Here is a 14,882-nt window from a genome sequence, read left to right as displayed (position 1 = left end):
TGTTCCAACAGGACAATGCACGTCCGCATGTATCCCGTGCCACCCAACGTGCTCTAGAAGGTGTAAGTCAACTACCCTGGCCAGCAAGATCTCCGGATCTGTCCCCCATTGAGCATGTTTGGGACTGGATGAAGCGTCGTCTCACGCGGTCTTCACGTCCAGCACGAACGCTGGTCCAACTGAGGCGCCAGGTGGAAATGGCATGGCAAGCCGTTCCACAGGACTACATCCAGCATCTCTATGATCGTCTCCATGGGAGAATAGCAGCCTGCATTGCTGCGAAAGGTGGATATACACTGTACTAGTGCCGACATTGTGCATGCTCTGTTGCCTGTGTCTATGTGCCTGTGGTTCTGTCAGTGTGATCATGTGATGTATCTGACCCCAGGAATGTGTCAATAAAGTTTCCCCTTCCTGGGACAATGAATTCACGGTGTTCTTATTTCAATTTCCAGGAGTGTAGACACAGTCTCTAGCAAGGGAGGTATGTTTTTGTTACTTAACATTCATTACTTGAAGATTGTAAAAGTCATTACACCCTAAAGCCAATGTTCTCTTTCTTGTTACTTTTACAGATCCTGTGCAGATTTCTTAACAGAAAATAAGTTACAAGATTCATCTGAACAAAGTCAATCATCTTCAAAATATCACTCTGTCCATTGAATATCTATATATAAATTTGAACTGTACCAAATGCTTCAATTATACACCAATTTTTGGCTCACTCCATCTTTCTTGGAGTTTCAAATGGCTCATATGTGACGTACCAATCATGTTATATGATGCATTGCACCACTGTCAATGTACCAATCCTCACAGTCCAGTTTGTTTATATCTACAGAAAACTTGCTGTGTCTCATCACTAAAACTTTCTTCTCAGTTTTTGAAGTACCTGTGTGGCTATGATTTCTTGAAATTTCCACCGATGTTACACAAGCTCACAACACAGCACACTCCTTTCTTTTGTCTATGTTAAGACACTCACTCAATTGATGACTGTTTTACTGACATCCAAACCAAACCAAACCTGTATTCCATTTTTCATAAGTAGTCGGCCCCCGGTAGCTGAGTGGTCAGCGCAATGGTCTGCCAATCCTAAGGGCCCGGGTTCGATTCCCGGCTGGGTCAGAGATTTTCTCTGCTCAGGGACTGAGTATTGTCTTGTCCTAATCATCATCATTTCATCCCCATCGACGCGCAAGTCACTGAAGTGGCGTCAAATCGAAAGACTTGCACCAGGCGAACGGTCTACCCGATGGGAGGCCCTCATCACACGACATTATTATATTATTGTTTCATAAGTGACCTACTTTGCCACATTAAAGCATTTTCTATCTTCATGCCCTTGATAATGAGACTTTTGGAGACATCTGCTTCAGATGTAGCCTGAGTGCATCTCTGTTGCCATTTGTTAACCTCTGTTTTTTACATCACTGCTGTAGCAACATTTTCATCTTCAGAATCTATTATTTGAAACATGTAACTTAAACATAGTTTTTGTAACTTATTCCATATTTTTCAGGAGGTAAATCATGCCACGTAATATAAATATAATCAAACTCTTTGAGCAATGTTTGCAAAAATCATGCGCAAAGGTCACCACTGTCAACTGGCTTGTCTAACAAAGAAAGCTGAGTTTGTATTTCATCAAATTTAGTTCATACCAACAGGTGCTTCTAATACAATGATCTGAAATTTGTATCTAAGCAGAGCAAACATCACAAATCATTTGGAGCTTATGTCAAATCTTTGGCAGTCTGGCACTGTCTGATGAGAAATAAAGGTTTGGTGTCGTAAGACAGAATTAGTCATTTCCTTATCTTTGCATTAGCCTTGGCTCACTTAGCAATATCAGTTATACAATTATGAGCACTATATATGAGTTAATCAATTTACCATTATCAGCGTAACAAATTTGTCACACACTAAAACAGTTCTCATTATAATTCTCCGCATTTTGCAATTTCCTTCACCAGTGGATTTTTCAGTTTGTTGTCTTTCATCTGTCATCTCTTTTACACTTCTATAATACTGAGTTATCCTCAAAATCATTTACAACTACTGCAATTCATGAAAAGTCTGGTACCCATGCACATCCACTACCATGTTTACAAAACACCATACTCCAAATTTAAAATAAAACATTTTTAAAGCTCTAAAGGCCAATGATATTGGAAACTACATCAAACATCCAAAGCACAGACCGCTTTGCATATCTTGAGGTACAAGGACATATGCCCTTGTGATACCTCTTACTTAGAGAAGTGCATAGGCTTTTCATCAGTAACTTTTCCACAACCAAGCAACATGAATTTATTGGTTGCTTGAACATAGTGCTGATGAGTACTTTCTGTAGTCGGAAAGAAAAGGAAGGTTGGGTTTAACGTCCATTTCTGTAGTCCGAGGAAGAAAAAGCACATTATTTGCTATTCTGAAATGCGAGAAAGGAATATTTCCACACAGCAGAGTATTAAAAAAAGTCAATGAAAATATATTCCAAGAAATAAATATTACTGAGTTTTTATCAATCTATATTGTAAATGAATGGAAAAAGGCACTAAAATGACAGGAAATTAAGATTATCAAATGCCTTCAATAAAGCTTACCTTTACAAATGCTTTGTTACAAAGTGGGCATGAGTGTGGCTGTCCTTGAGTATGTTTTAGCTCATGAATTTTCAGAGAGTCACGATTGAGAAAGGTCTTATCACAGTAGCGACATGTCTGCTTTCTTTTGTCTATGTCTTCATGGACTTGTAAATGCTTATTAAGATTAATTTTCTGGTTGAATCCCTGAAAATTGATAATGACATGTAGCCATAATTTATTTTTGAGCAGAAACAGTTATAAACATCAGGATAGATAGTGGAGAACCTTATTACATAGCATCTAAAATTTATACAAGACAAATATTCTTCAAAATGCAAAATTCAATTGATATGCTGCACACTATTAATGAGCAAAGATTACTTGTCTTCCCTGTATATTAACTATATATTTAAGTTACAAATTACAATAGTGTGCTGGACAAAACAGAGTCTATGCCATTTTTATGAGATGTCACAAGTCTATTACGTGTTGGTTATTACTTACAAATCTATTGAACAGGATCACAAGAGTATCTTCTTGGGTTGTACACTTTCACCCTTTTAGAAAAATTATCAGTAAACTCTCCCTGATTCTTTATATAATTGAACTCACATGTACAAACACCTTCAAAAATCTGATTACGCTATAAATGTGTCAATGTACTAAATATTTTACGTTAAGCATGTAAACATAAAAAGTTTTAAGCAAAAGCTACTTTTTCACACATCTCAATGTTTACGATATCATGTCTCCTGAGCTATGTTTTGAACAATGATATAATTTTGCGGGTACATTCAGTAGTACATGTGGAAACTGTTTACAAAATATGTTTCAATTAGAGTCAGTGCTAAAGAAGTAGTAAGTTAAAACATCATGCCTGATGCTGATGTTTGACTGTGTGGACACCAAAAAGATGACTTTCTCGTATCCCAGAAAGAAAGGAAAAGCCACAAGAATGAAGGGAAGGCAATGAATACTAAAAGGAACAAAAGAGGACAAGAAAACAAGAGAGAGACGCTAGAAACAGAAGGGAGTAAAACATGAAAGCAGATTACAGTGGCTGGCCAACCACGAGAATATAAAGAGAAAGCCAGCCACTCTGCAACACATTAAAACCTCCACCCTAAAAGCAGTAGGGTGGAGGACATGGAGGGACAAAGGACGTGCGCTAAAACCTACATAGAAGTATAAAACCCACTCCCACGGGTAAAACGTAAAACTAAAGCAGCTGTGGAGACATTGTCACCCAACACCGAAGGCAGAGTGCTGGGAAAGTTAAAAGTCTGCCGCAGAGTGGCTAAAAGTGGGCAGTCCAGCAAGAGGTGGATGACTGTCATTTGGGAGCCACAGCGACACTGAGGTGGGTCCTCACGACAGAGTAGGTAACCATGTGTTAGCTACGTATGGCCAATGCGGAGCCGGCAGAGGACAACTGATTCCCTGCAAGAGGCCTGCATGGAAGACTTCCACACATTCAAAGTCTCCTTAATGACATGCAGTTTGTTGTGTGTGTTGTTATGCCATTCCGTCTCCCAAAGCCGGAAAACCCTGTGGTGTAAGAAAGAACACAGGTCAGCTTCGGAGATGCCTATCTCCAGAAGCTGTTTCCGCGTCGCCTGTTTGGCCAGCCTGCTGGCAAGTTCGTTGGCAGGGATTCCGACGTTTCCTGGGGTCCACACAAACACCACAGAGGCGGGACTGTTTCAGGGCATAGATGGACTCCTGAATGGATGCTAACTGAGCTGTAGCACTGGTCAATAGCTTTTAGGCTGCTCAATGAGTCAGTACACAGGAGAAATGACTGGCCAGGGCATGAGCAGATGTACTCAAGAGCACGAGATATGGCCACCAGCTCTGCAGCCAATTGGCAAGGAAAGGCGCTCAACATGTCCTCCATGAACATATGTGAAGCCTACGTGACCATCAGGCATTCAGCCGTCGGCGTAAACCACTTCAGAGCCCCAGAACACATCAAGAATCGAGAGGAAGTGACAGCGGAGAGCGGCGGGGTTCACGGAGTCCTTAAAGCCATGCAAAAGGTCCAGATGAAGCTGCAGCCGAGGCGTACACCATGGAGGCATACGTGAACGGACCGCAAGTAGAGGTGGTAAAGGAAGGACTCCAGTTCAGAGAGAAGGGACCGCATGCGAACCGCAATCGTTAGCCCCGATCTGGGCCACCGATGCAGGAGATGGACTGCTGCGGGCAGGAAAAGGAGATGGTAATTCGGATGCTCTGGGAAACTATGAATGTGTGCTGTGTAACTGGTGAGCAGTTGCGCACGTCTGATCTGCAGTGGAGGGACACCAGCCTCCACCAGTACGCTGGTCACCGGACTCGTCCTAAAAGCTCCTTCGCTAATCGAACCCAACAGGGGTGCACAGAGTCGAGTAAATGCAATGCTGAAGGCACTGCCGAACCGTAAACCACACTCCCATAGTCAATTCAGGATTGGACAAGGGCTCTGTAGAGCTGCAGCAGATACAGCAATCTGCACCCTAATTGGTGTTGCCCAGGCAACGGAGGGCATTGAGGTGCTGCCAGCACTTCAGCTTAAGCTGATGAAGATAAGGGAGCCAAGTCAATCGAGCATCAAAAACCAGTCGTAGGAACTGATATGTCTCCACTACAGTGAGTAGATCATCATTAAGATAAAGTGCAGGTTCCGGATGAATGGTACAATGCCGACAGAAGTGCATGCCACACGACTTTGTGGCTGAAAACTGGAAGCTGTGGGCTGGAGCCCATTACTGCGCCTTCTGGATGGCTCCCTCGAGGCATTGCTAAGCAACAACAGTACTGGAGCAGCAGTACGAAATGCAGAAGTCATCTGCATACAGAGAAGGTGAGACAAAGGGCCCAACAGCCGTTGCTAGACCATTAATGGCCACTAAAAATAGAGAGACACTCAATGCAGAGCCCTGCGGGGCTCCATTCTCCTGGATATGGATGGAACTATGGGAGTCACCAACTTGGACACGGGAAGTATGGAGCGACAGGAAGTTTGGAATAAAAATCGGGTGTCGTCCCCGGAGACCGAACTCATACAATGTGGCAAGGATATGACGTCACCAATTCGTGTCGTATGCTTTACGTAAGTCAAAAAAGAGAGCAATCAGGTGTTACCATCTGGAAAAGGCTATTCGGATGGCAGACTCGATGGACACAAGATTATCAGTGGTAGAGCAATCCTGGCGGATGCCGCCCTGACATGGAGCCAGCAAGCCACGTGACTCCAGGACCCAATCCAACCGCCGACATACCATACATTCCAGCAGCTTCTAAAGAATGTTGGTGAGGCTGATGGGCCAATAGCTATCCACATTAAGTAGGTTTTTGCCGGGTCTGAGCACTGGAATGATGGTGCTCTCCCGCCACTGCAATGGAAAGATGCCATCGCACCAGATCCAGTTGAAGATGATGAGAAGATGTCGCTCGTAGTCAGATAAGAGATGTTTAATCATCTGGCTGTGGATGCGATCAGGCCCAGGAGCTGTGTCGGGGCAATGTGCAAGGGCACTGAGGAGCTCCCACTCTGTAAATAGGGCATCACAGGATTCACTGCAACGTGTAGTGAATGAGAGGATGTTCCCTTCCAGTCACTGTTTGAGTGTGCAAAAGGCTGGGGGGGGGGGGGGGGGGGTAACTCTCCACTCCAGAGGCTCGAGCAAAGTGCTCGGCAATCGCGTTTGCGTCGGCACATAACTCACCATTTATGGTGACACAGGGGACAGCTGTTGGGGCCTGGTACCCAAAAAGACGTTTGATCTTTGCCCAGACTTGGGAAGGTGATGTGTGGCACCCAATAGTGGAGACATATCTCTTCCAACATTCCTTCTTCCGCTGTCTGATAAGGTAGCAAACACGGGCACGGAGCCGTTTAAAAGCTATGAGATGCTCCAGGAAAGGGTGCCACTTATGCCACTGCAGAGCTCGCCAACGCTCCTTAATCGCTTCAGCGACTTCTGGTGACCACCAAGGGACTGCCTTACACCTCAGGCACCCTAAAGAGTGAGGGATCGCGTTTTCTGCTGCAGAAACAACTGCGCTAGTCACCTGCTCAACCATCACATTGATGTTACCATGTGGGGGACATTCAGCGGAGACAGTAGAGGTGAAAGTTCCCCAGTCTGCCTTGCTCAAAGCCCATCTGGGCAGGTGTCTGTGTGCCTGATGCTGGGGCAGTGACAGGAAGATGGGGAAGTCGTCACTACCACACAGGTCATCATGTGCTCTCCAGTGGATAGATGGGAGAAATCCTGGGCTGCAAATTGATAAATCAATGGCCGAGTAACTACCACGAGCCACATTGAAATGTGTGGCGGCCCCAGTATCTAAGAGGCAGAGGTCAAATTGCATCAGTAAAGTTTCGGCATCTCTGCCTCGGCCAGTAAGCATGTTACCACCCCACAAGGCATTATGGGCATTAAAATCTCCCAGGAGTAGGAAAGGCTTAGGGAGTTGATCAATCAGTGCAGCTAATACATTCAGGGGTACTGCACCATCTCGAGGAAGATATACATTGCAGACAGTTATTTCCTGTGTCGTCCTTATTCTGACAGCCACAGCTTCAAGAGGTGTTTGAAGGGGCACATGTTCACTACAGACTGAGTTTAGGACATACACGCAAACTCCACCTGACACTCAGTTATAGTCGCTACAGTTCCTGTAATATCCCTTATAGCCATGGAGGGCAGTGGTCCGCATTGCTGGGAACCAGGTTTCCTGGACGGCAATGCAGATAGCAGGTGTAAAGCTTAACAGTTGACGTAGCTCAGCCAGGTGGTGGAAAAAACTGCTGCAATTCCACAGGAGAATGACATCATGAGACTGTGAAGGTATGGAACATTCAATGAGGCAGTTTACGCCTCAGAGTCACCTGCTGCCACCGATTTATTGCCTGAGCAGTCTATATCCATTGTGTCTGAAGGTCTAGTGAGATCTAAGTCCTCAGTGGACGCTAAAATCTCCACCCCATCCTCAGCCGCAGAGCTTGTAAGTAGCGGTGGTGTGGGTGCCATCGTAATTTCCTTGGTCTTAGGGGTTTTATATTTGGATTTCTCTCGCTGCTCCTTGGGTTTCCCTGGCTGGGAAGTCTTCATTGGCTCAGTCTCCAGGACTGAGGATGAGTGTGAAGACGTACAACCAGCTGCTTTTGGGCTCTTCAGCCACTGGCGGGTGTCGTCTTTCCCATTAGAAGAAACCTGGGAAGGGAGTGACCCAAGGGACCCCTTCCTAGCGAGAGAAGCCAAAGAAAACTTACGCTTCTCTGGCTTAGAAGTGGGGACAGATGTCCTCGATTGTATGGGGGGGGGGGGGGGGGGGGGGGGTGGTGTTGCTCCCAAAGTAGGTGGTGCAGGGGCAACAGGGAGGGAAATGCCCCCCACCAGCAAGGGGGCAGGTGTAGTGTTCCAGCTCTGAGAGGTGACCTGGGTTGGTGGAGCTGATGGTGTCAGAACTGTTGTAGTGGCGGCGTAAGATGATGTCATATGTACATGATGCAGGTGTTCAAATTTTCTCGTATCCCCAGTGCAGGTCAGTCTGTCCAGGGTCTTGTACTCCATGATTTTCCTTTCTTTCTGGAGAATCCTGCAGTCAGGCGAGCAAGGCAAATGGTGCTCTCCAAAGTTGACACAGATGTGAAGCGGGGCACATGGAATACTGGGATGTGATGGGTGTCCTCAATCTCGACATGTGACGCTGGAAGTACAGCTGGAAGACATGTGGCCAAACTTCCAGCACTTAAAGCACCGCATCGGGGGAGGAATATAGGGCTTTACATCACAGTGGTAGACAATCACCTTGACCTTCTCGTGCAATGTATCACCCTCAAAGGCCAAGATGAAGGCACTAGTGGCAACCCGATTATCCTTCGGACCCCGGTGGACACTCCAGACGAAATGTACACCTCGCCACTCTAAATTGGCGTGCAGCTCATCGTCAGACTGCAAAAGGTGGTCTCTGTGAAATATGATACCCTGGACCATATTTAAGCTCTTATGGGGTGTGATGGTTACAGAAATATCCCCCACCTTGTCACAAGTCAACTCTCATGCTTTTTTGATCAAGACTGACCCAGATCTCATTTTGGACAAGCCCTCCACCTCCCCAACTTGTCCTCTAAATGCTCAACAAAAAACTGAGGCTTCATTGTCATGAAAGATTCCCCATCAGCTCTCGAACATACAGGGTACTGGGGCGAATAAGATCTGCTGCCATCCTTAGTCTGACATTCCTCTCATGGTGTGGCCAGGGAGGGGAATGATTTGGGATCGTACTTCTGTGCGTTGAATTGAGCTCATGATCGCTTAGAGACTGCTGGTGTTTCACCACCAGCAAGAGATGATGAACTACGCTTCATCACATGTCATCTGCCCTGATGCCACCCACTCCGACCAGGGAACCTCCCTACGGGAGCCATCCAGCCACAGCAAAGGCCATGTGGCAGGATGGCCATTGCTGGGAGTCCCGATGCCCCAGGGGGATGGGCATCTACCCCTTGGCATACGTGGGGAGTTAACAGTGCAGGCATCAGCAGAGCAATCCCTGTGTGGTCAGGGGGCTACAACAAACAGGATACATGGTGGCCCCACCACAATGGACGGGCTACTGTGCTGGATATCAGGTGCAAAGAAGTCCATGGTCATCGTCGACACAGAAATTGGCACTGCTTAATGCATGGTGGAAAATGCACCCAGGAAGTTGTCCTCACTCAAGAGATGGAGAATGGGCAGGACTGCAATGCGATGACAAGAAAGTGGGCTAAAAATCCCAATGCATGATGGACACGATGCACCTTGTAAGGCGCCCTTCCCCAATTGGCTTGCTCTTTGGGAAAATTTTGAAGAATGGAGGTCAAACCCTACAGGGGACCGTCACATAAAGGCCGAAACATGTGAAACTCCTTTTAGTAGCCTCGTACGACAGGCAAGAATACCTCAGGCCTATTCTAACCCCTGGAGCCGCAGGGAGGGAGTAACTCAGATGAATATAGTCCAGGTACGTATGAGTACTCGGTCACACTGCCTCAAGATAAACATAGTTTCTAACTGTAATACTTGTGTTGTTGTATTAAACTTTTAACATAAGATTGTATTATTTAGTGAATAGATTATGACAGCATTTTAAAGTTTCCAATTTGGTCAATAATCATGTACAAAATTGAAAATCAAATTTTTGTTGCCCTGGAAGCCATCAGATAGGCAACCTGCAACTGCCAATTTGGATATTAAACACAAAATTGAGAAGTTTTAGGCTGTGTGTAGAACAATTAAGTAGATCCTAAAAGAAACGAGATTATGAACAGGTTAATGTAGCAATTTTACTAGGCAATGGTAGCAACAGCAGGCTGCCAGGCATGATGCAGGAACATTTACTGCCATGAACACAGTAGAATCCAAGACTGAGTAATGTGATTTTCTTGATGTATCGTAAGTGTACCAAGAAGACACAGAATATTTTATGAAAATCTACATCTACATTGATACTCCGCAAGCCACCCAACGGTGTGTGGCGGAGGGCACTTTACGTGCCACTGTCATTACCTCCCTTTCCTGTTCCAGTCGCGTATGGTTCGCGGGAAGAACGACTGTCTGAAAGCCTCCGTGCGCGCTCTAATCTCTCTAATTTTACATTCGTGATCTCCTCGGGAGGTATAAGTAGGGGGAAGCAATATATTCGATACCTCATCCAGAAACGCACCCTCTCGAAACCTGGCGAGCACACTACACCGCGATGCAGAGCGCCTCTCTTGCAGAGTCTGCCACTTGAGTTTATTAAACATCTCCGTAACTCTATCACGGTTACCAAATAACCCTGTGACGAAACGCGCCGCTCTTCTTTGGATCTTCTCTATCTCCTCCGTCAGACCGATCTGGTACGGATCCCACACTGATGAGCGATATAGGTCGAACGAGTGTTTTGTAAGCCACCACCTTTGTTGATGGACTACATTTTCTAAGCACTCTCCCAATGAATCTCAACCTGGTACCCGCCTTACCAACAATTAATTTTATATGATCATTCCACTTCAAATCGTTCCGCACGCATACTCCCAGATATTTTACAGAAGTAACTGCTACCAGTGTTTGTTCCGCTATCATATAATCATACAATAAAGGATCCTTCTTTCTATGTACTCGCAATACATTACATTTGTCTATGTTAAGGGTCAGTTGTCACTCCCTGCACCAAGTGCCTATCCGCTGCAGATCTTCCTGCGTTTCGCTACAATTTTCTAATGCTGCAACTTCTCTGTATACTACAGCATCATCCGCAAAAAGCTGCATGGAACTTCCGACACTATCTACTAGGTCATTTATATATATTGTGAAAAGCAATGGTCCCATAACACTTCCCTGTGACACGCCAGAGGTTACTTTAACGTCTGTAGGCGTCTCTCCATTGATAACAACATGCTGTGTTCTGTTTGCTAAAAACTCTTCAATCCAGCCACACAGCTGGTCTGATATACCGTAGGCTCTTACTTTGTTTATCAGGCCACAGTGCGGAACTGTATCGAACGCCTTCCGGAAGTCAAGAAAAATAGCATCTACCTGGGAGCCTGTATCTAATATTTTCTGGGTCTCATGAACAAATAAAGTGAGTTGGGTCTCACACGATCGCTGTTTCTGGAATCCATGTTGATTCCTACATAGTAGATTCTGGGTTTCCAGAAATGACATGATACGCGAGCAAAAAACATGTTCTAAAATTCTACAAGAGATCGACGTCAGAGATATAGGTCTATAGTTTTGCGCATCTGCTCGACGACCCTTCTTGAAGACTGGGACTATCTGTGCTCTTTTCCAATCATTTGGAACCCTCCGTTCCTCTAGAGACTTGCGGTACACGGCTGTTAGAAGGGGGGCAAGTTCTTTCGCGTACTCTGTGTAGAATCAAATTGGTATCCCGTCAGGTCCAGTGGACTTTCCTCTATTGAGTGATTCCAGTTGCTTTTCTATTCCTTGGACACTTATTTCGATGTCAGCCATTTTTTCGTTTGTGCGAGGATTTAGAGAAGGAACTGCAGTGCGGTCTTCCTCTGTGAAACAGCTTTGGAAAAAGATGTTTCGTATTTCAGCTTTACGAGTGTCATCCTCTGTTTCAATGCCATCATCATCCCATAGTGTCTGGATATGCTGTTTCGAGCCACTTACTGATTTAACGTAAGACCAGAACTTCCTAGGATTTTCTGTCAAGTCGGTACATAGAATTTTACTTTCGAATTCAATGAACACTTCACACATAGCCCTCCTTACGCTAACTTTGACATCGTTTGGCTTCTGTTTGTCTGAGAGGTTTTGGGTGCGTTTAAACTTGGAGTGGAGCTCTCTTTGCTTTCGCAGTAGTTTACTAACTTTGTTGTTGTACCACGGTGGGTTTTTCCTGTCCCTCACAGTTTTACTCGGCACGTACCTGTCTAACACGCATCTTACGATTGCCTTGAACTTTTTCCATAAACACTCAACATTGTCAGTGTCGGAACAGAAATTTTCGTTTTGATCTGTTAGGTAGTCTGAAATCTGCCTTCTATTACTCTTGCTAAACAGATAAACCTTCCTCCCTTTTTTTATATTCCTATTAACTTCCATATTCAGGGATGCTGCAACGGCCTTATGATCACTGATTCCCTGTTCTGTACATACAGAGTCGAAAAGTTCGGGTCTGTTTGTTATCAGTAGGTCCAAGATGTTATCTCCACGAGTCGGTTCTCTGTTTAATTGCTCGAGGTAATTTTCGGATAGTGCACTCAGTATAATGTCACTCGATGCTCTGTCCCTACCACCCGTCCTAAACATCTGAGTGTTCCAGTCTATATCTGGTAAATTGAAATCTCCACCTAAGACTATAATATGCTGAGAAAATTTATGTGAAATGTATTCCAAATTTTCTCTCAGTTGTTCTGCCACTAATGCTGCTGAGTCAGGAGGTCGGTAAAAGGAGCCAATTATTAACCTAGTTCCGTTGTTTAGTGTAACCTCCACCCATAATAATTCACAGGAACTATCCACTTCTACTTCACTACAGGATAAACTACTACTAACAGCGACGAACACTCCACCACCGGTTGCATGCAATCTATCCTTTCTAAACACCGTCTGTACCTTTGTAAAAATTTTGGCAGAATTTATCTCTGGCTTAAGCCAGCTTTCTGTACCTATAATGATTTCAGCTTCGGTGCTTTCTATCAGCGCTTGAAGTTCCGGTACTTTACCAACGCAGCTTCGACAGTTGACAATTACAATACCGATTGCTGCTTGGTCCCCGCATGTCCTGACTTTGCCCCGCACCCGTTGAGGCTGTTGCCCTTTCTGTACTTGCCCAAGGCCATCTAACCTAAAAAACCGCCCAGCCCACGCCACACAACCCCTGCTACCCGTGTAGCCGCTTGTTGCATGTAGTGGACTCCTGACCTATCCAGCGGAACCCGAAACCCCACCACCCTATGGCGCAAGTCGAGGAATCTGCAGCCCACACGGTCGCAGAACCGTCTCAGCCTCTGATTCAGACCCTCCACTCGGCTCTGTACCAAAGGTCCGCAGTCAGTCCTGTCGACAATGCTGCAGATGGTGAGCTCTGCTTTCATCCCGCTAGCGAGACTGGCAGTCTTCACTAAATCAGATAGCCGCCGGAAGCCAGAGAGGATTTCCTCCGATCCATAGCGACACACATCATTGGTGCCGACATGAGCGACCACCTGCAGATGGGTGCACCCTGTACCCTTCATGGCATCCGGAAGGACCCTTTCCACATCTGGAATGACTCCCCCCAGTATGCACACGGAGTGCACATTGGTTTTCTTCCCCTCTCTTGCTGCCATTTCCCTAAGGGGCCCCATTACGCGCCTGACGTTGGAGCTCCCAACTACCAGTAAGCCCACCCTCTGCAACTGCCCGGATCTTGCAGACTGAGGGGCAACCTCTGGAACAGGACTAGCAGCCATGTCAGGCCGAAGATCAGTATCAGCCTGAGACAGAGCCTGAAACTGGTTCGTCAGACAAACTGGAGACGCTTTCCGTTCAGCCCTCCGGAATGTCTTTCGCCCCCTGCCACACCTTGAAACGACCTCCCACTCTACCACAGGTGAGGGATCAGCCTCAATGCGGGCAGTATCCCGGGCAACCACAGTCATAGTCCGATCAGGGGATGCGTGGGACGAGCTGGCCGTCCCCGACAAACCCCCATCCGGACCCCCACAGTGATGCCCATTGGCAACAGCCTCAAGCTGTGTGACCGAAGCCAACACTGCCTGAAGCTGGGAGCGAAGGGATGCCAACTCAGTCTGCATCCGAACACAGCAGTTGCAGTCCCTATCCATGCTAAAAACTGTTTTGCAAAGAACGTCTGACCTAATCTACAGAGAGCGCAAACAAATCGACAAAATTTAAACGGTTATTAAAATACAAGATTGCCTAGTAAATGCAGTAATGCTGCTACTTGCGCACTGCTGACACTGCTCGGCGGCGGAAGGAGACTAAGCGAAATTACACTATTCAGGTACTAAAACGCGATGCTACACTCTCAAATACTATAATATGCCCGAAATTTATGAATTAAACAATGCAAGTACCAAAAACACGCAAAGAAATTAAGAATTAAACTATGTAACAAACGAGTCAGCTAGGAGTATACAACTTGCTGCTCAGCTGCTTATCCAACGGCGGCAGGGAGCACACTGAACTGTGACCAACCGACACTGGCCGTTCAAAACAAAAACAGTAGACAAACGACTACGCGAATTTACACTATTCAGGTACTAAAACGCGATGCTACAACTCTCAAATACTATAATACGCCCGAAATTTATGAATTAAACAATGCAAGTACCAAAAACACGCAAAGAAATTAAGAATTAAACTATGTAACAAATGAGTGAGCTAGGAGTATACGACTTGCTGCTCAGCTGCTTATCCAACGGCGGCAGGGAGCACACTCCCTGCTTGTCAATTACTCAACATCTACTGTCTACTTCATAAAAGCACAGAATAGTAACAGAAGCTTTCTCACAGAGAACAGATAAATGCTGCTAAAATAAGGAAAAGGTAACCACTCACCTATAGGGGACTGATGTGTGATGCACAGAAACACATAAGAGAAAACAGTGTCCACACTAGTTTTTGAGCTGTTACTTTTTTCCTTACAAATGTACACACTTTTACATGCACAGCCATACAGATGCTTAAATGTACACTCCTGCAGCTGTGGGAGTATACGTTTGGATGTCCGTATAGTTATATGCATGAATGTGTGTACTTTTGCTAGAAAAAAAGAATGAACTTGAAAACAAGTGAG

The 14,882-nt window shown here is 45.6% G+C and overlaps 1 protein-coding gene across 2 annotated transcripts in view; it reads right to left on the bottom strand.

The window, feature by feature from the left end:
• Positions 1-14,882, bottom strand: part of LOC126458266 (uncharacterized) — a 275,178-nt gene that overhangs the window by 27,269 nt on the left and 233,027 nt on the right. For both annotated transcript variants that reach the window (XM_050095191.1, XM_050095192.1), the window contains one exon: positions 2,607-2,792. In XM_050095191.1, the coding sequence (XP_049951148.1) occupies positions 2,607-2,792 (186 nt within the window). The remainder of the gene's footprint in view (positions 1-2,606; positions 2,793-14,882) is intronic.

Source organism: Schistocerca serialis, chromosome 2 (genome assembly GCF_023864345.2).
Source record: "Schistocerca serialis cubense isolate TAMUIC-IGC-003099 chromosome 2, iqSchSeri2.2, whole genome shotgun sequence".
Taxonomy (NCBI): domain Eukaryota; kingdom Metazoa; phylum Arthropoda; class Insecta; order Orthoptera; family Acrididae; genus Schistocerca; species Schistocerca serialis.
This window is presented reverse-complemented; position numbering and strand designations above follow the sequence as displayed.